Source organism: Furipterus horrens, unplaced genomic scaffold (assembly GCF_987537825.1).
Source record: "Furipterus horrens unplaced genomic scaffold, mFurHor1.1.pri manual_scaffold_10, whole genome shotgun sequence".
In the NCBI taxonomy this organism is placed as follows: domain Eukaryota; kingdom Metazoa; phylum Chordata; class Mammalia; order Chiroptera; family Furipteridae; genus Furipterus; species Furipterus horrens.
Genome location: NW_028327180.1, coordinates 99,820,347 through 99,841,943, shown reverse-complemented (window position 1 = coordinate 99,841,943; position 21,597 = coordinate 99,820,347). Strand labels below are relative to the sequence as shown.

Genomic DNA, 21,597 nt, shown 5'->3' with positions numbered 1-21,597 from the left:
TGCTCATCCCATGCTCTTCGTCAGCTGCGCATGTTATCCTGAGTTACAACCTAACCTGACATCCTAACTATACTAAAAATTCTTACCAAGGACTTTACAAATGTATCTAAATTTCTCAATGGTTCCAACAAAAACCAGATGGCCTGCAGAAATTCTGGAAATACCTTACCAAGTGAATAGTCCCCAGAAAGTATTCAAGCGATAAGAGCCCTTTGGGGAAGAAGCCTTTTTAGCAGGAGGCTAAGTTGCGGGCTACTCACTGAGTCACCTTGTAAAACTCAGCCTCAGAGAGGCAGCAAATGCTAGAAAGAAAGAAAAAATCTTTGCAGGTCACTGGTGATTTCCTTCCCAGGGGCATCTAAAGCAATGACTTTGCAGCCCTGTGACTGAGCACCCACCAAGGGAGGCAGCTGTGCAAGACTCCTGCTCTCGGAAGGAGAGGGGGGCCGCCCGCAGGAGTCCCCAGTCACTGATACTGCTGGAGGGTGAGCAGGGCCAGCCCCAGGCCTGCCGCCTTTCCTGACGCTGGGAACGTCTGGCAAACAGCACAGAGGTGCAGAAGTAAACACGCTGTTTACTTTCCCAGTGACCACAGCACTGGGGCAGCCATCAATCAGAAGTCTAGGCAGCATGCCCTCTGACCTGGGGCATGCTCATGCGGAAGGTGTGTGAGGCCACAGGTTTATTTTCAAAATACCAACAGGGAGCACCTGAAGGTGGGGTATGGTCACAGAGAAACGTAAGAGCTACAGAAAAGACACAAAACTGGATCTGAAGCCTTTTTCCAATCTCACTGTTGGAAACTAAGTATTCTACTTATGTTCCTTGGTGGTCTTAATGAATTAGGGTAGGGGGTGAAATCAGGTCTGAATATTTTGTGGGTGATGACTTCTACCAAGGGAAAATTGTTTTGGCCATGTTAGAATTTGGTGATTGCTGCATCTCAAGTTTTTAAGGTGATCAGTGACAACATTCACCTTTCAGTAGGAAAATTCATGTGTAGGTGCAGGCCAGTGTCTTCAAATGAAACCTCTTCAATCTAGCAAACAACTCTGGTTCTCAGAAAGAGACAACAGCCAATGCTCATACTCATTTTAAAGCAAACACTCATTTTGAAATGAGAATCTAAGCTCAATCTTTAATTTAGATGTTTTTCCATTCAGGCTAGAAGTTTTACTTCTCACATTACTATCAAAAATTATACACTCTAAGGCAAGAAATTCTATATAAATAAAAGGAGAATAATTCCTATGCGGCAGGATACTAACATAAATATTTTAAGTATACATTTTAAATATGTTGTTAGTTCATAAATAATTTGGTTGAAAAAGTAGAAAACATGTTTATGGCAATGATATAGAAGACTGAACCATGTCAAAAAGTATGATTTGATAATTAAAATACAAAACTTATAATAGCTTATTATTCAATTTACTCATTTCAAATATGCTAATATCTTATTATCGCAGTTGTGTAATTATTCGTAAATAATTTCTATCAATTTAAAGATATTTTTAAAACTTCAATATCAAGCATTTAAAAATAACTAAGTAAAATATTTACTGAATAGCTTTTATATGTGCTCTATATTTAAAAAATTATAAAATAGAAAGACTTACCATTAACAGCTTTTTCATAATTTTTTCCTAGGTTTATTAAATTTCGTAGCCGCGGATTGAACTGTTCCATAACATTCTGATAAAGAAACAAAACGAATGAATTAGTAAAATAAGCGAAGAGGACCCCGAGCAATCTTTAGGTTTTGTCACTACACAGCCGGGGACACCTGTGCGTGCTGGACAGCACAGATGACAGGTCACGAGTGCTGACCTGCAGATAATGAAGAGCACACGGTTCCTTACGGATGGAACAGGGTGCTTGCACTGGTAAGAGGTCTGCAACCCTGGAGGTCTGCAGATGCCCAGGGGCTGCCGGGGACCTCCTGTATAGGAGCAAGTAGCGGACAGGTTGTCTCTACAAAGTGTGCCCTGCAGGTGCTGTGAGCCCAGAAGCTGATGGCTCAATGGCTGTCATTGCAGTGACTGGCATTTAACCGTGTGGACAGTGTTTTGGCCACCAGTTAGACAGAAACTTCCAAGGGATTTTGTTTTGACTGTGCCCCATTACCAGGGGAGGGTATGAGGTGAGTGTCGCTGACAGCTTAAGACACTTTCTCTTTTCCCCTGAGTGATCAGTTTATTTATTAGGCACTTACGGAGCAACTACCGTATGCAAGGTCTTGTGCTCAGTAGCAGACGGGGAGACATGGTCCCCCCTCGTGGATGTCATGATTCCACATCTCTGCAGATGTCAGCTTTTTCATAAACTTAGGGACCAATGCTATGGCAAGTGTAAGACTGCAATTATTTAGGATGTTACTCTAAACTTGAAATAGCCTAAATCTGATGCACAGACAAGAAACCATTCCCAGGGGACTCTGGCTTGACTCGGAACTCACAGTGACTGAATATATTTATTCCACCCCAAACAGTGAGCTTCACAATAGTCATCATTCCAAACAGAACACTCAGGTCTCTTTAGCGCCTACCCCAAAGTGTGTAACATTTGCAGAGAACCAGGCCGTAAAAAGAATGAAAAAACTCAGCAACAGTCAAGGGGCCAGATACTTGACACATGCTCTTCGGGATATAAAGGCTCTCTGCTATGAGTTAGCAGAGAGAAAACATAACTTTCCTTTTATCGTAAGCAGTAATAAAAGCTTATTAGGAAAAACCACCTCTGCCTCACCTCTCCCCATTCCTGGCGTCACTCCCAAGAGCACTCTTCACTCTGCTGTTATGCTTGTATTTATTGCCATAGTTTTGAGTAGCCTTAATTTCTCAATATTGGGCAACACCTGCCGAGGACTGGCTCTCCACATCACCCCACCTCCCTTTCCCCAGTCCTCCCTACAGAGTTAAATGGCTATTTCCTGGTAAGTCAATAGCCAGGGTTTATTATTACTTTGTAAATATTTGTCACCACAAAGCAAGAAATGTACTAAGGGTTCCAGTCCCTTCTTGGTACAGCCTTTTTATTTCTGCTGGGATTAACAACCAACTCGCCGCCCCCCATGCCTGTGCTACTTTCCTATGTCTCTACTTTACGTTTCCCCACATGTTCCGTCAGACCTAGCAGGAGCCTATCAACATTATTTTTCAAACGCACCAAGTTGTCAGCTGATCTCCCGCTCCATTTCTCCCCAGGACTTCCCCCAAGGACGCTCCGTCCTCTGGCTCGGTCTGGCCGGGGTGACCCTGGCGCTGTGGCCCTTGCAAGTCCCTTTCTGGTCCCCTGTGCTACAGCTCTCACTAACTGGAGTCCACACTGTCCTCTTCATTTACTCCTGCTTACCGGAGAGCATTCTCCAAGAATGACCTAAGAACTGATGTGTGAGAGGTCAATTTGAGTACCCATGTATCTGAAATTATCTTTATCTTGACATTTGATTGGTATTTTGCCAGCTAGAGTATTACAGATGGAAAGCGATTTTCCCTTAAAAATTTTAAGATACTGCTCTATCTTTAATATCCGGGTTTGCTATCATCGTTTCTTCTTCTTTATGACTTTTTTTTTGGGGGGGGGGTTTGTGAGGCAGTTTATTTCTGGAAGCCTTCTCTTTATCCCTGTGTTCTGAAACTACATAATGGTCTGTCTCAGTGCAGCTACTTTTAAAATTTATTTTACTAAACACTCAAAAGAGCCTATCTAATCTATAGAGAAAATTATGTCATTTGGTCTGAAAAATGTTCCCATTTTGTTTCTTGTCTCTTCGTGCTCTATGGAACTCTAATGAAGACTTTATACAACCTGGAGTTATTCTCCAAGAGTTTTTCCTTTTTTCTCTGATTTTCACTATTTGTTCTATATCTCTCACAGATATCCTCAGCTTTTTATTCCAATTCTACTACTATTTTTTTTTTTTAAAACAGAACTTGATATATTTTCAATTTGGGTTATGTCAAGTTTTTAATTATTCCTTTTTAAAAGCATCCTATTGTTTTAGGGATACAATATAGTTTCTTATTTGAATAAGCTTTAATTTGGGGGTATTTTCTTCCAGTTCCTCACATTATCTCCTGATTATTTTTCCTCATTGTTGGGTATCCATCTGTCTTCTGTGTTGAAGGGTTTCCTCAACTGTCCAGTGATCCTTGATCAGCTCATGTTTAAGAGTGAACCCTGAAATGCTGGCCGGAAGCCTGTGGGCATGCCTATGAATGCAGGCAGGCTGTAGACCAGTGGACTTCACGTGAAGTGACTTACAGCAGGTCAACTGTAGACAAACTGGACATGGAACAGTAGCCAGAGGCCACTGGGTCATTCCAGAGATGTTTCTAATTCCCTGTCATTGGGTGGTGGAGGGGCACACAGCAGGAGGCAGGCCTTCCCAGTCAGGGAGGGGGTTGGGAACCCACAGCTCACTGAGCTGATTTTTACTGAATTCCCGTTTTCAGCTGAGTTTCATCCTCCCGGCCCCCGGCTGGTGTTTCCCAGTGACTGTGTTCTGAGGTTAAGTCCCCAGGCTGCCAGGCGGAGGGCACTGCTGTTAGGTGGCTGGAGCAGGCAAGGGAACTGGCCGTTCGCCACTTGGCAGAACTCCTGTTAGCGTCCTGTGTGTCCCTCTGTCCCCACCTTCTGAGGAGCCCGCCCCTCAGCCTGCAGGGTGTTGGAGTGAAAGGCTCGTTCTCATCAGCATCCTCTCTGCAGTTCTTCAGCTTCTCTTAAGAAAAGAGGTCCATTTTCTATCATCCAAGTTTCTTTAGGCCTTTTGTCAACAGGTTTTACTATGTTCAGATCTCTACACTACGGATTTCAAGGATTTTTTTAAAAAAGTTCTTTTGCCACCACTTTAACATATTCTCAGAAAAAAAAAAAAAAAAAAGAGTAGAAAAACACACAAGGCCCATCTGCCATGTTTAACTGACACTCATCCTGAATTCCTGGAGCCAGTCAGCTGCTTAAGCCTCATTCAAAACGAGTGGCCCCAAAGCCCAAACACAGCGCTGACTCCCTCCCCGGCCTGTGCAAGACGGGGAGCCCCAGTTCCTGCACACGGGCCCTGTAGCCACAGCTGCTGCTCCTATTTCTTTCCTCAATTTCCTTGCTTTGTTTTTAAGCTTTTCATTTTGGAATAGCTTAAGATTCACAAGAAGATATAAAAATTGTACAGTTTTCATGTATGCTTTTCCCAAGGATGACTTACATAACCACAGCATGTTATCAAAACCAGGAATCTGACTCTGGAACACACTACCTAAACTGCAGACCTTATTTGGATTTACCAGTTATTGTATCATTCTTTCTGAAGGGGTGTGTATTTCTATGAAATTTTATCACATGCACAGATTTGTATAACCATCACAATGATAACACAGAACTGTCCCAGTAACACGAAGATCTCTCTCACGCTACCCCTTTCCAGCCACACCCTCCCCACCAGTCCTAACCCCTGGCAACCACTGATATTGTCACTGTGAAAATGTTATATAAATGGAATCATATGAGCTGAGATAGGCTTTTTCACCGAGCACAGAGCCATTAAGTATCATCCATTTTGTTGAATGTATCAGTTTATTCCTTTTCTTTTGCTAGTGTATTAATAGTATGGAAGTATCATGATTTGTTTATCCATTTACCCACTAAACATTTGGGCTGGTGTCCAGTTTTTGACAATTTCGAATACAGCACATATGGACATTCACATATAGGTTTTTGTGTAAATATAAGTGTTCCCATCAGTAAGATAAACACTTGGAAGTTCAACTGCTGCATTATATGGCAGGTGTGTGCTTAACTTTGTAAGAAACCACCAAACTATTTTCGAGAGTAGCTGTACCACTTTACATGCCCATCAGCAAAGTATGAGATTTCAATAATTTTAAAAATCTATTGACTTTGGCAGAAAATGGTTAGTGTCTAATAAAAAGATAAAACTATTATTCAAATATCTCACTTAAAATTCTGATCTTATGAGGCCAGGTCTGGATGGTAAGAATATAAGTTCTAATAAAAAGATAAAGCTAAGTTTAAAATATCATTTAAAATTCTTATAATAATCTTACGAGGCTGAGTCTGGATGGTAAGGAAACTGAGAGAGTTCTACTGGATAAAAAAGGGTTTAAGGCTTGAGAGGACAATCAGCTTCACAGAAAATACAAGAGTTCTTAAGCTTGAAAGTTTAACATATACTTAAATTCTTTATTATTTAGCTTAGCTACAGAAATTTTTCCCCTGTAAATTCTGGCCTCTTTGAACAGTGGAAAATCCACTTCTATACTGGCTCTTGGCCATTAATTTAGTTATTTTAACTGAAGTACATGTATTTTTAAACCCAGGAAGAAAAAAGCAGTGCTGTCTTTGAGTTCCACAACCTATAAAACTTTATAGTAGCAGTGGGAGTCCCTGTAAATTGGATGGGTTCCATATTTTGGGGGAAGGACAGCAGTTGGGTCAAAGGTCATGCTGTGTCAAGGCTTAAGACCTGCATTTAAGATACTAAGTATAAACACAGAATAAGTTATAAAAGGTATTAACAGGCCAAGAAGCACTATTTTATTATAATCAATAACAAAAGCTTAGTATGTATTCCTGTTGTTACAGTCAGAGAAGGAAAACTCTGACTCCAAAAAACCTCCGCTGCCTTGCGGCATACCTCTTCAGGGGAAAGGCTAAGGGAGTAAACCCCGACAGAAAATCCGGAGCCGGAGTCCCTAAGGCGGTTTGACGTTGTGGTCAACACCGGCAACTCCTGCAGCGCACCTGAAGCCAAGCTGTATTGACTCCGTCTTTCCCTTGGACCCTTCAGCTGCGAAGAGAGGGGGGGTCTGCTGCATGGGCAACAGCAGACCCTCCATATCACCCTGCCCAGGCTCTGTAGCTTCAGCTCCACTGGAGAGGACACTCCAGCGTCATCGCAAGATGTCGATTCAACACGGGAGGAGACAGATACCGTGTCACTCCCGAGTCGGACTGCACAGCCATTCTCGGCAGTGCAGATAGACTCTTAAGAAGCTACACCATCGTCTCTCGAGACGGACGGCTGCCGACGACGACGAGTATGTATTCCACCAGTTACTGCCTGACAAGGAGGATAATTTGCCAAACTAGTTTCAACCAGAATGAGTTTCATGTCCGTTCAGAGAAGAATATGGAGAGTCCAGGCTGAAATAAAATGACTGGCAACACCACTGTCCGAACTGTGCCGAGTCCCCTGTGAAAAGGGGCTGATGCGTCTGCACGCGCTCCCCAGCCCTGGGGAGTCTGCACCCAGCTATGCCACATAAAAGCTGGGGAACAGGCCACTCGGAACACACAGGCACTTTTTACCAGATTCCTAGCTGCTTCATTTATCTCACGTATTTCCTCTGCTCCTATGGAGTTACAGATCATAATTTGAAAATGAATTATACAATCTTATAATGGCTTAACTTCCTCTCCATTAAGATTTTTCTTTCGGTTTTGAAAAGTTATTACCTTTACTAAACTGGAACTATAGACTATGAACATAAATTAATACAATTATGACTAGCTAGTTAAACTGAGCTGACTTTAAATTTCTAAGAGTTGGTTTCTCCTTTTGTTTTTTTTCCAGTCTCCACTTCCCTCCCCAAGACCAAGGACAAATTATTTGGTATTTGAGTGCTTTATTTTTCTCAACTGAAAAGAGAGTTATCCTCAAAGGAGTTCCCATAAGACTATCAACTGATTTCTCAAAAGAAACTTTGCAGGCAAGAAGGGACTGGCAAAAAATATTCAGTCATGAAAAGCAGGGACCTACAGCCAAGATGCTGTACCCAGCAAAGCTATCATTTATAATCGAAGGGCAGATAAAGGGCTTCCCAGACAAGAAAAAACTAAAGGAGTTCATCAGCACCAAGCCATTAGTATATGAAATGTTAAAGGGACTTACTTAAGAAATAGATGGAGTGGGGGTTGGGGGGAAATGGGTGCAGAGGGAAGGGGGTTAAGAGGTACAAATTGGTACTCACACAACAGCCACAGGGATGCAAAGCAGAGTATAGGAAATGGAGGAGCCAGAGAACTTATACGTGTGACCCATGGACATGAACAAAGGTGTGGGGACTGTTTAAGGGAGTTGGGGGTACTGGGTGGAGGGGGGCAAAGGGGAAAAAATTGGGATAACTGTAATAGCATAATCAATAAAGTGTGATTTTTAAATAAATGAAAAACAAAAAACAAAAGACCTTGGGTCTCGAGTCCTTGGGCAAATTATACCACCACGCCATTGAGCCTGTCTCCTCCTTTAGAAAATGGGAGGGGTATGAAAATTCAACAAAATAGTAATTAATATTTACTATGTGCTCTTCCAAGCACTTGGTACTTACTGCACACCAAATCAGTGGTAGTAATTAACATTGCAAGACAAAAGCTTTAAAATATTGTCAACTCTTCAAATGGCTGGGCATTCCTAGGTCCACAGACGTCTCAGTTACCTCACTTCCGCTCTGTCACATGCAAACAAGTGATGCTGGCCCTCCTGCTCAAAGTGCCACGTCAGGATGAGGGAGCCCAGGAATCCAAGAGCCTCGAGAGAAGTGTGCGGTGCAAAGGAAATTGAAAGTGCTGTTACCTGCTTTATTCGGGCGAGAACATTTTAGTCCTTTTCCCATCTGCCTTACCTTCGGACGTTTATGGAATGCTGCTGTTTCAGGCTCTGTGCCTAGTATTTCACATGGGTTGTCTCATTAGATCCTAACGACATTATTACTATCCCCATTGTACAGATGAGACAACAGATCTTTGAAAGGTTAAATTTAAAAGCCTTGCGGAGGTGCCCCCAGGCAGCAAGGTGTGGCGCCAGGGCGGGCCACCTGCCCGCTGACCTCTGCTCTCGCCCTCGGGCCTCACTACCCGTTCCTGGAAGTGAGTTGTGCAATGAAGGAGATGAAAGTGCTTTTATGATGAGCCACCACTTTAGTGTGAGAAGTCATGTGTGTCTACAATTTTTCTTTTTAGAAGCTTTCTTGTAATCTTGCTCCTCATTTTTTGATGGGTGTAATTGATCTAATAACATCACAACATGACGGACCAATGCAGCCCAGGCAAACAAGTATTTCCTTTAAGAAAAGAAAAGAGATTCCACAACGATCTCACAAGAATTGAAAATGGTTAACACTGTCACACTGATTTCCTTTGCCGAAAAGGAATTAAAACATCACAGAACTGCATTAAAAAAACCACACGATGCTTTAACCACCTCGTCGAAGTCCATCTCCCCTTCTGTCTCCCCAGAGGGGACTGCTAGTTAAGACCGCTGTTAACTTTCTACCTCCCTAAAAAGTATTTTATATACACATGCTGTCAGTCGTGATTTACGTATTTTTGCTTTCTGCAGCTAATAAAATAAATGGTATCATATAATACATTTCACTTTTCCAACTTTTAAAATTTAGCATTACGCCTCTGAGACCCGTCCACCTTGGAACATTCTGACAGAGCTCCCATGTGCCTTCTGTACACTATCCCAGAACCTGCAGAAGAAAAAGAACCCCCAAGAGGTTTCCCAGTGACGAGTTTAGCGGAAGCTTTTATAGGCCACAACTCCTTAAAGTCTCAAACACGGACCTCAATGCGAACAGGTTTTCATTAATAGGAATGTGCACTGATTACCTGCTTATAAGCAAATCCACGATGAGAAAGAAACAAACCGACCACCACAGACACATTTCTGCAAAGAGTGACACCATCTCCTCCAGAAGAGCCTCAGGCAGGCCCTTCGGGAGGGTTCCCAGAGCAGATGACAGCCCCACGCCCGTTACTGCCCTGAAGCCCTTCCTGCAGGACAAGATGTGGAGGAGGGAGACAGTGACACTGATGACCCTGACCCTTTGCAGGCCTAGGCTAACGTGTGTGTCTTGGTATTTTTAAAAAGATTTTATTTATTTTTTTATTTCTAGAGAGAGGGGGAGGGAAGGAGGGAGGGAGGGGGCGAAACACTAAAGTGCGAGAGAAACATCGACTGGTTGCCTCTCGCAAGGCCTGGCCCAGAACCCAGTCATGGGCCCCGATGGGGAATCGATCCAGCCAACCCCTGGTTCACAGGCCAGGTTGTATCTTAGTTTTTAATAAGTTTTAAAAAGCTTAAAAACATTTTTTTAGATAGAAATAAGGCTTATAGAACATAGAAAGGAAAATTATTTTTCTACAGCTGTACAGTGTATTTGTGTTTTAAGCCAAGTGTCATTAAGTCAAAAAGTTTTAAAAGTTTGTAAAGTAAAACAGTTACATTAAGCTAACGTTAATTTATTATTGAAGGAAAAAAAGACTATTTTTGCCCTGACTGGTGGGTTGGGCATCGTTCCACAAACCCAAAGGTCATTGGTTTGATTCCCAGTCAGGGTATGTACCTGGGTTGTGGGCCAGGTCCCCAGTTGGGGGCATGTGAGAGGCAACCAATCGATGTTCTCTCTCTCTTCCCCTCTCTAAAAATAAATAAATAAAATCTTTAAAAAAAAAGAGAAAACCTATCTTAAACACAAATTTAGCGTAGCCTCAGCGTAAGGTGCAGTCTACAGTAGTGGACGGAATGGCCTTCACACACCTCACCAGCTCGCCCAGAATAATCCTCAGCCCTGCAAGCTCCATTCACGGTAAGTGCCCTGTATAGGTGTATCCTTTTTTATGTTTTATATCACATTTTTTACGTTACCTTTTTCTATATTTCGATACAAACACGCTTACCACTGTGTTACAAATGCCTACAGTATTCAGCAGTCACAGGCCGCACAGGTTTGTAGCCCAGGAGCAACGGGCTGTGCCCTATAACCTAGGTGAGCGGTAGGCTGCGGGGCCTGTGACGTGGATGTCCGCACGACGACAGAACTGCCTCACTGTTACCGGACAGGTGATGCCTTCCTCACTTAACCCTGTGGTTAAGTGATGCACGACTAATAGTGATCCTCAGCGCTCCTGCCTTGACAGAGAGAAAAATCTGTGCCCGTAACTGCTGAGCGCCGTCCCTTTACCTAGTATCTGCTCCGCTGCAGCTGGGCATAAGGCACTAGGGACGAGCAGTAAACAGAGACAAAGCAATGCTCCGGCGGTGGCTCCAGCCCAGCAGACACACGCCGCTGCTGACAACGGCCGGCACACCAGTCTAGGTGCTTCCGGTGTTATCCTGTTTAGTCTTCCCCGTGACCACAGAAGATGGGTCCTGTTACCTTCCTATGGACGAGAAAGCTGAAGCCCGAAGTCAAATGAAGGAATACGACGTATCAAGTGCACACAGAAAGGACGCACTGGTTAGATGAAGAAGATGTTTTCTCAAAGGGCACCACTGAACTGAGTGTCAAATAAGGACAACGCTGTGCATGTTCAAAGTGGCCTTCACACTGCAACCTACAGCGCAGTCAGACACAGCTGTGTCTGGCACCTAAGCTGCCCAAGTATATGATGAAGCCCATGCTGTGATAAAATATACCATTTAGTCTATTAAAACCATTGAAGTTTTATTTAAAAAAAAAAATCACAGCACTCAAGTATAGAAATGATTGTGATTTTCCTAGTTTTCTTTTGCCACTTGAGTTTCTGTGACCAGAACTGAACTGGTCTGTCAGCTTAGGTTCCAGGCATCTGTACTGACAGACACATGACAGTGACCAGAGTCACCTCATGCACGCCCCTCCCCTGCCCCTACAAGCAGGGGCTGCCCTTCTAACTCAGTGCAGCAGGGGAACGAGGGGCAGCACCTAGGGGCCTGGCAGTTGACTCATCGCTGAGATCTGTTCTGACCCCTCACCCCAATCCTTTTCATGTTTATTCTAGGTTACGTGTTCTAACCACCTGAACTTCAATCCTTCCTTACTTTTGACAGGCTGTTATTACTACGTTGTACCTTTTCTTGTGGTTATTACCACTTTTGCATCTTTCAAGGACGTATCTGCTTGTAAGAGCAGGAATAAGCCCTTTAAAAGGTAATTGTAAGAACTGGAATTAGGGTGTTCTCAGTTTAGAATTCTTTTTCTGTTCCATTCATAGTCTCAGGTGAGTAAATGTTAAACATGTACTCCCACAAGTAAAAAGTGAGAGAAAATGGTAAGATTTTAAATTAGGTTTATCTTTGAAATGCTAATTTTCAAAACAAAGAAAGAAAATAGCACATTTTAGTTTTTAAAATGTTTTATCCATTAAAATGAAAGAGATATCAATTTCTGGGTTTTATATTTGTTTTTGTTTAATAGCTTACTTAAACATTTATGAAAGTCATCCACTCACAAAAGCAACTGTGAACACTCCGGAAGGGGGACTGCAGGTGAGAAGTAACGTTCCCTTCAGTCCTATGAAGAGTTAACCACCACTGTCCTTTGATATTTTTAGTGAAGGAATTGCTATTGTTTAGGGACCTTTAAACCTCTCAAGTGCCACATAAATAAAAGCAACAAACCGAGGACATCTTTGCTGCCTGCTGTCCTCTTTAAAGCACAGGTAAAACTCTACAGAAGGCTGCAGACTGCGGGTTAGGTCTCAATGGGGTGCTCATCGAGTTTGTTCCCTGGGTTGGGAAATACGGTCTGGTAATATTTTTCATTTTGTTTTGAATGAGAGAAGCTGGTGACATTTTATCTCACTTACACAAGTCTCAGCTCTATCCATAAAGATTTAAGGCAGCTGTTACAACCAGAACACAGTCCCTAAAACAGTGATAAATGAGAAAGACACTCAAGGTTTGGAAAACATAAATAGAAGTATAATACCAAGGCTGAGGACAATCACAAAAGTACATAGGCCTGAAAGGTCACAGAGCTGTAATCACTCCGTATGCACCCACAAGCACCAAGTTTATGGAGGAAATTATACCCAATACTGGTAGACATGAAACCTTGGGTGTTTTCCTGGCCAATGTCCATAAGCTGCTATATATTATAAGTATGCATGTTTTACTACTGTTAAAAAAAAATGTCCTCTATGGGTTATAGAAAAAGAAGTGGGTTGAAAAGACCTATTCCATTGGTTGGGGTTCCGGAAAGGTGCATTCACACACAACCAGATTATAGCATAATTTGGGGCATGTTTTCTGGAGGGACTTTTACAATGTGTAGCAAATATGCTGTAGGATGTACCTACCCTCTGACACACATTCCCTCCTGGGGGTTTTGCTTAAGGAAGACACCACGGATCTGTGCAAAGCCTTACCTGCAATGATGCTCACTGCAGGGCTTTAACAGCAAAGTACTGGCCACGATCTTATGTCTAACGACAGAGGACTGGATCAATCAATTAAGATAAAGAATGGCGTTCCGTGCAGTCACCAAAACAAGGCACAGAATACTGACTGACCTGGAAAGATGTACTGCGAAGTACTGGGAAGCGGAACAACAAGGGTTAATACTGTCACCTCTGGGTTGTAGGTTTTCAGGTGACTTTTACTTGCAGTAAAAATATTCATAGAAATTTTGGAAAATGTAGTTTAAAAAAACTGAGATTAAAACCAAAACAAACACATAATAATATGAATGACCGTTGGAAAGTTAAATTTTTGTATTATTCTACCGAACACCACAACTGTAAGGCCTCTCTCAGACCCACTTTCCCCGTCCTGGCTCCGCCTTCCGACACTGGGTAATGCCTATGGACAGGAGGCTCTTGCCGAGGGCACAGATGTCCAGCCACGAACCCTGGGGCAAACAGTTTTGCTTTGTTTTTAATTAAAAATTTTATTTGCTTCTAACCATCAGAGTGGCCAAAATAAAAAGGAAGGAAAATGTCAACTTCTGTTGAGGATGTAGAGCTACAGGAACTCCGATCCAGTGCTAGTGGGAATGTAAATTGGTGCAATCACTTTTCAAAACTGCCTGGCAGTTTCCACCAGAGCTAATTATTCAAATACCTTACAACCCAGCAAATCCACACCTCAGCATATACCCAAGAGAAAGGAGTGCCTATGCTCATCAGCCATGTACTAGAATGTTCACAGCAGCACTATTCATACCCTGGAGTAGTCTGAAGACGATCTGAATGCCTCTCAGAGACGAGGTAACGCATGATACAACCAGACAGTGGAGCACCGTACAGCAAAAAGAATAAACTGCCATTACTCCAGTAACATGCATGAATCTAAAACACACATCGAGTGAAAGAAGGCAGATGAAATTGGCCCACTGAGTTTTAGTGCTGTTAGAAGTCAGGAGGGCAGCTATCTGGGAGGGGGTGTGGCAACTGGAACAGGGTATTGAGGGACTTTGGGGTCATAGTCTGCTTCTTGATCTGGGTGCTGGTTACACTGGTGTGTTCAGTTTGTGACAATTTAGTGAGCTACACACACATAAGCACACCTTTCTGTGTGTATATTATAGCTCAATAAAAAGTTTTAGAAATAAATTAAAAATATATTTGCACATGCCAGCAAAAGTTAAACTAAATGTCTGCTGCTTTTAGAACCCCATGTACTTGGGAACTGCAGAAGAAATAGCTGTGTGGAATGTCAAGGAAACTAAAATCCAATCCGCTGCAATTCCACGCACATTAGGGTTCCCTTGCGAGTCGGTCTGTGGCTCCTTACAGCAGAAGTGCAAGGCAAGAATTAATGCCCAATACTGGAATAATGTCACAAATGTAAACTTGAAAGCAACCTGAAACTTGTGAATAGTGTCACCTGTCCAAGTGGTCCCAGTCTCCCAGGCTCAGAATACAGGTTGCTGCTCTGTCTGCCAAGCAATCATGTTATCATAGTTCTACAACCTCTTTCTAATCAAGAAAAAATGTCATGACAGAAAAAGACATCTCTTGTTTGGGTTTGTATTTTCATTTTCCCCAGACAAAAAGCTATGATACTGGGCTGTTCAGTTTAATATCGATACTTGGCAACCCTTCTGCCACTGTCTGGCACATGACCCTTACTGTCCCCTTTCTTTAGTCACCATGGAGCCGAGAGCAAGTTGTCTGGGCTTCTGCAAATCCCACTTTATCTTTAGCATACCTGAAGAAAGTGGGGTGATGGGAACAGATGAAGATATCAAACGTTGTGTAAAACTACAGCAATAAACATAAAAGGCAGTTTAAAGCTTCAAAAGCTAGACCTGTGTACCAGAGTCCACACTGGAAACCAACCAGACAGGGACTTTCACTTACACATCCCCAATTAATCCCAGGTGGAGAAAATAAAAAGCCATTAAACAAACAAAAAAAAACCTAGAATACATGCCTAGACTGCTTGCTTTACACAGTGAAACAAAAGAACTTCATTTTCTTATTTAAAAAAAAAAAAATGGTTCAAAACATGCCAATGATGACAAATTACCAGAATGACAGAAAATGGTGCTGACATCTCAGATCACCAAATTTTTAAAAGGTATTTGGTTTGGGCATTTGTTAGTCACTAAACACTAAACTACTACACAAAAATGGGAGGGCTGGAGGCTGGTGTAGTAAATGGCATGGGTGCGTTGGTCACCCAGAGGCTTTGGAACTTTATATCCTAATGGTAAAGAAACAAAATCCACATCCACCTTGAGCGCTGATGTATATTTAGAACGAAACAAACGCTCTATGGAAGTGTTACGGGCGGGACACTGGCGTAAGTCAGGTGTTTACGGAATGCCCGTTTATTCAACTCACACGCACACCTACTATGTGCCAGGATCCGTTCTAAGTGCTCAGATGCAACAGAACAAAGCTCCTTTCCTTCGGGAGCGCACATTCTCATTGGCACGGGGAGAGAGATACGTATGCCAAATAAATACATTATACCTTAAGGCAGGCAGGTAGGACTGCAAGATGGACGGTGCTGTCGGCAGTTTTCAAGAGTTGTTCGAGCAGGCCTCTCTGAGGACTGTGTGACCCCTTTCCCTTCTCATTTCCGTGTCATTTCCCCCTTCACTGCTGCTTTAGCAAGACCAATGCCAGTGTGACTCCCCTGCATGACGTCATGCCTACTCCTCCCCAGCTTCCCAAGACTGGGACAGTTCTAACTTCCAGGAAGGTTGTGGTAACTCTTAATTAAGGGCTGTTTCTTTTAAAACTTTACTTCTTCCTCGTACCACCAAAGTGTATGCTCATCAGAAAACCATGCAAAGTCACAAGCCAGCTGCAAATTATGGGCATACTATGGACTGACGTGTGGGGAAGGGGAGGGACCTTGGGTCCAATTCTTAATTAGTCAACAGTAACATTACTCGACATTCCGGAGCTCGTTATCCTGCCATTTGTTTGTGAGGCCGTGAAACGCACACCCTCGCGGGACTCAGCACGGATCCCCAGCCATCATTTGTCTAAGCGTGTATATTTAGAGAGCTGCAAATGTGTGCATACTTAGAGAGGTCTGATCCCGCACACAGAGGATCACGCTCCTTTAAAATCCCCATTTTCTCTAACGAACTCAGTCCTTTATTTCAAAGTGGGAGAAACCTGAGTATTAATAAAACAACCTCACCCCCACGCAGGCGAGTCATAAAACCCCACTGGCAGGTGGCTCTGCTCCGGTCGCATCAGAGAAACACTGCGGACCGTTGGTAGCAGGAAGGGGGTCCCCTAAAAGAACCGGCTACTCACTGGACGCCCCGCGGCGCTTTCGCCACGCTAGGCCGCAGGGCTTTGGGCCCCGGCGGCTGGGCGGAGGCCCGGGGAGCGGGAGCGGCAGGAACCGCAGGCTCCGGGTGGACCCCGGACGCCCCACGGGCCGGCCCGTGCCCACAGCACGCACCCACGGCGGAGGCAGCAACTGTCCTGCTTACTCCCGTCGCAGCAGAACACCCCGACCCGGAAGCAGGACGAGGAACCGCTGATGACAGTCCAGCGACAACCCCGGGAGCTTTCCGGGCGTTTAAAACACGGGGCACGGCAAGCAGCGCGCGGCCACCGCCTCTCAAACCACGGGAGTTACTGCCCTGCCTGCGGGCTGCGAGGACCCGGAACCACGACCACGAGGTCCCCGGCCCCTCACGGAGCCGCCGCCGCCGTGGGCGACAATCAGGAACCAGCGGCGGGACGGCAAAGCCAGGGGACTCCGAGCACCTGACTGCCTGGCCCCGGTGCCGTGGCCGATTCTCGCGGGCCCTGCCGCCCCTGGGCCGTGACCCGGGCCCGCGCTCCTCGGGCCCCGCCCGCCTGTCCCCGAGGGACGGCCGTCGGAGCAGCCCCGCTCCCCAGGTCCGCGAGCGGGAAGGCTTCGCGGGCGCGCCTGGAACCGACCCCGCGCGTCCCGACCCACGGCCGCCTTCGGCAGCGTGGAAACACCAGCAGTCCGCGGACTAACGCAAAGCCTCAGCGTCGGGTCACCGTCCTGGGGCCTCCAAACGCCCCCCAGGAAGGACACACGTGACTAAGGGGCGGCCGCACGTCACGGCCACACGTGGCAGCGCGCGTGGACTCGGAGGGAGGAGAGCAGACGAGAAGGAGCGTCGGGCCGCTTTAACGTTCTCCTCCGACGGGCGCCGGAAAGCCCTCCGACGGCGGGGGGTCACGCAGCCCTCGCCGGTCTAGGGGCGAAAATCCACGGCCAAAAAAAAAAAAAAAAAAAAAAAAACCAAACACGACGTCTAAAAACGACCGCCCCGTGGGCCCAAAAACCGACTCCACGGGACTTCGGGAAACTCGCGCCGCCCCGGGTCCCGCTCCCAGCGGCCGATTAGCACGAGCCGTGCCCCACGCGCGTTCGCGGACAAGGCCCGGCCCCGAGCGCAAGTCCGTTCCTGGAAAAGGCGCCGCGGAAAGACCGCGGGTTGAGAGACGGCCCGTCCGCGTCCCGAGCACCCCGGGCGCGGCCGGGCTCCGGGGAGGCCGAGCGGAACCCCGAGCCGCGCGAGGGGGAGGGTCGGAGGCCGGGCGTGGCGCCGCCCCGAGCGCCCCGCCACCGCCGCGTCCCGGGCCCCGCCGCGCGGCTCACCTGGCGCGCCCGCGACTCGCTCCCGGCCCGGCCCCGCGCTGCCCGCCCTTCGCGGGGACGAGCCTGGCTCCGGCCTCGGGGGCTCCGGCGCCGCCGCGGCGCCCCGGGGCCGCTGGGAGCGGGACGCGGCCCCGGAACGGCGGAGAGCGCCCCCCGCCTCTCCAAGTGCCCCGCGCCCGTCGGTCTGGAGACGAAGGAGCTCCGCGGGCGTCTCCTGCGCCCGCAGCGCGCGGAGGGGGAGGGGCGGCTCTTCCCGCGGAAAGTCCCCTCCTCGCCCCGAGGTGCAGAAGCCGGACCCTCGGCCGGCCGGGCCCCCCCGCCTGCCCGGCCCGAGCCCCGAGTCCCGGGCCGCGGCGCGCGCCGCCACCCTCGCCCCCGCCCCGGGCCCGCGTACCCGGTAGGTGCTCTCGGTGAGCCGGTTCACCTCCTCCGGCCCCTTCGACATGGCTGCAGCCGCCGGACGGGCCAGCGCGGGAGGACGCGGCCGGGCCTCGTGGCCGCCCGACCCGGGGCGGGGGGAGCGCCGGGGCGCGACCGAGGGGCCCTCGAGCGTCGGCCGCCGCCACAGCCGCGGGCCCGCAAGTGCCGGCGCGCGTCTCCGCCGCCGAAATGTCAAAACTTGCAGTGTCGCCGCCTCCGCCGCGGAACGCCGCGAGGAGCTGAGGAGACGCGGCCTGACGCCAGCTGGACGAGCGGGCCGGGCGGGGTTGCCCCACCTGAGGCGGCGGGGCGGGCGGGGCGAGTGGGCGGGGCGGCCACGGGGGAGCGCGGCCCAGGCGGGCGGGGCCTCCCCACCTGAGGCGGGCAGCGGTGGGCGTGGCCTAGGGGCCGGGGGCGGGAAGGAGGCGGGCCGGGCCTGGTGGGCGGGGCGTCCCCACCCGAGGCGGGCAGCGGTGGGCGTGGCCTAGCGGCCGGGGGCGGGGAGGAGGCGGGCCGGGCCTGGTGGGCGGGTCACAGAGGCCCGGGTAGGCGGGGCGAAGGCGAGCAGGGCCGAGTGGGCGGGGTGTGCCCACCTGTGGCGCCCCGGGCTGGGCGGCCGCCCTGTGCCCCTCTGCTTCCGGCGGGGAACTCCCGCTGACGCAGGGTCCCCGCGAGGCGTCGGTAGCTCGGGTTTCTCTTCTGCTTGGACGGGACCTGCACCGCGGGCGGCCAGGTATCTGTTCCTGGAGCCCTTTCGTGTCCCGCACGGAACTCGTCTCCGAGGCCCCGAGACCCGCGCTCTCCGCAGGCGCCCCCTCCTCCCGCTACCCCGAGCCCTGCCTTTTGCGGAGCGCGGGGAGAGGGTCCACGTCCTCCAGTTAATTTGATTTCCCCGCTTCACACCTTCCCGCGCACCCCTCTTGCTGACCCCAAAGACCTGAGGGACCCCATGGCAGGGGCTTCATAGATGAAGAAAGGGGGCCTGCCACTTGCAGTTTGGGGAAATTCCTCATAGATCAAAAGTTAATAAATGCCAAGGTCTGGTTACGTGTTTACACTTTACATGGAGAACGACATGTAACTCGATGCAATTTCACCATGCTGTTCACAAGACTGAGAGATCCGTGCTGAGCTGAAGTGTGGAGGCACCTTTCTTTCGGAGCCCGGAGCCTGAGCAGGTCCAGACTCCTGACACTTCCTGTTCCGTCCTCACTCCAGCCCCACCCTATGCCCCTCCCCCAGCCCCACCCCCACCCCATCCGCATCTCTACCCCCAGCCCCAGCCCCTCCCCCAGACCCACCCCCACCCCCACTCCAGCCCCAGCCCCACCCCCACCCCATCCGCATCTCCACCCCCAGCCCCAGCCCCTCCCCCAGCCCCACCCCCACCCCATCCGCATCTCTACCCCCAGCCCCAGCCCCTCCCCCAGACCCACCCCCACCCCGACCCCAGCCCCAGCCCCACCCCATCCGCATCTCCACCCCCAGCCCCAGCCCCTCCCCCAGCCCCACCCCCACCCCATCCACATCTCCACCCCCAACCCCAGCCCCATCCCCACCCCATCCGCATCTCCACCCCCAGCCCCAGCCCCTCCCCCAGACCCACCCCCACCCCGACCCCAGCCCCAGCCCCACCCCCACCCCATCCGCATCTCCACCCCCAGCCCCAGCCCCTCCCCCGGACCCACCCCCACCCCATCCGCATCTCCACCCCCAGCCCCAGACCCACCCCCACCCCATCCGCATCTCCACCCCCAGCCCCAGCCCCTCCCCCGGACCCACCCCCACCCCATCCGCATCTCCACCCCCAGCCCCAGACCCACCCCCACCCCATCCGCATCTCCACCCCCAGCCCCAGCCCCTCCCCCAGCCGCACCCCCAGCGCAGTCCCAGCCCAGCCTAGATTCTGAGCATCCAGAACAGGCTTCTCCCAGCGGGAACCGCCACTTAGCATCTGAGACATTCACCCAACAAGCTGGGCGGGAGGTGATAGTCTGATTTTTTTTTTTAAACTTCTGGGTGCAATTGCATCTTTTATGGACTCTTAAGATAGGAGGCTTCTCAACTTCTCTTGTGATAAAGTTCACCGGGAAATGCTCACAAAGACAGCACTGTGTGGCCCAGGTGGGAACTCTCAAGTGTATGAGTTCCTGCTGGACTTAGACCAGAAGCAGACGCTGGGACGCTGGGACAATGTTATGGGATTTGCAGCCTATAAAACAATCATGCTTAGGAACTAAAAGGGTACGTGTTTTGGGCTGTTGGGGGAAATCACACAGCAATTCTGGGTTTTAGGCATTGAAAGCAGCTGCCTCCTTTTTGAAAAGGTTTCTAGCTTTGGGCTCCCTAGATTTGCCCATTGGGTTTCCTTTGCCGAACTGAGATGTGCTCATGGCCTCGTAATGACCACTGGTACATATTAGACTCCTCAAGAATGTATGTTAGTTTTCCTTTGAACTTGAAAATCACTGAGTTGACTTTGAAGATCACCTTGTAGACCTTCCCTCTGTGCCTTCTGATGAACCGGGTCATTTGACCTCAGCTGCAAGGCAGTCAGCTGAGGAGCTGGAAAGAGAGCAGAGGCTTAACCTTTAACACCCTACCGCTCAGCAGTGTGATTTAGACCCAGAAGAGACAGATTAACAAACCACCATAAAACCAGTAAGTGTCTCAGATGGCCTGATTGATTTCATTGCCGAAGTCGGAATTTGATCTAAGGACCAGGTTCATCACGGTATGCAAACCTTCAAACAGATAGTCAGCCATGTGAAACTCTCCTTTACAGAAGTAATTTCCTGGTTGGGACCGTTCTGCTCCTTTAGACGTCTTCAAGAATGGTCAGTTCAGTTCTTGGTTGGAACCGATGCTAAGAATAGTGCCATTCAGCGCAAGCCAGCTCAATGCTTGGCACATGGGTGCCTGGTAGGTGTTGGCTGAACAAAGAGCAAGTGAGTATTGATTATCTGCAGGAATGCAGACTGACCTGGGCTTGACCTAAGCCTTTAATACACATGTAGGAGGTAGAATTTCAGGAGCAAGACAATGACCGCTGTAGGAGAGGTACAGTCAAACATACTATAGGTGTCAAAAGGTGGGCGTGCTCTCAAAAGGCCATTTGTATCAGGTTCTTCAGTATGATTGTGAGTTTCGTGTAAACATGAAAACCGAAGGTCTTGGTCGTGCTGAGACTTCACGAGGCTCAGAGCAAACAGAAGTGAATCAACAGAAAGGAATGACTTGGAGAAGGTGAGGAGCAGCCCTGGCTTTAACAGTTCTCTAGATCCGCGTGGGGACGTCTCACTCTTTCTGCACTTTCTCCGCCGGGCCTAAGCTGC

General features: G+C 48.4%; 1 protein-coding gene across 1 annotated transcript in view; it reads right to left on the bottom strand.

The window, feature by feature from the left end:
* BAIAP2L1 (BAR/IMD domain containing adaptor protein 2 like 1) overlaps nt 1-18,522 on the bottom strand; it is a 64,565-nt gene extending 46,043 nt beyond the window's left edge. The window contains exons 1-2 of the mRNA XM_090288608.1: nt 18,237-18,522; nt 1,620-1,695 (exon numbers count right to left, since the gene is read on the bottom strand). Of these exons, the coding sequence (XP_090144734.1) occupies nt 1,620-1,695; nt 18,237-18,287 (127 nt within the window). The 5' untranslated portion in view covers nt 18,288-18,522. The remainder of the gene's footprint in view (nt 1-1,619; nt 1,696-18,236) is intronic.
* Nucleotides 18,523-21,597: the final 3,075 nt, after the last annotated feature.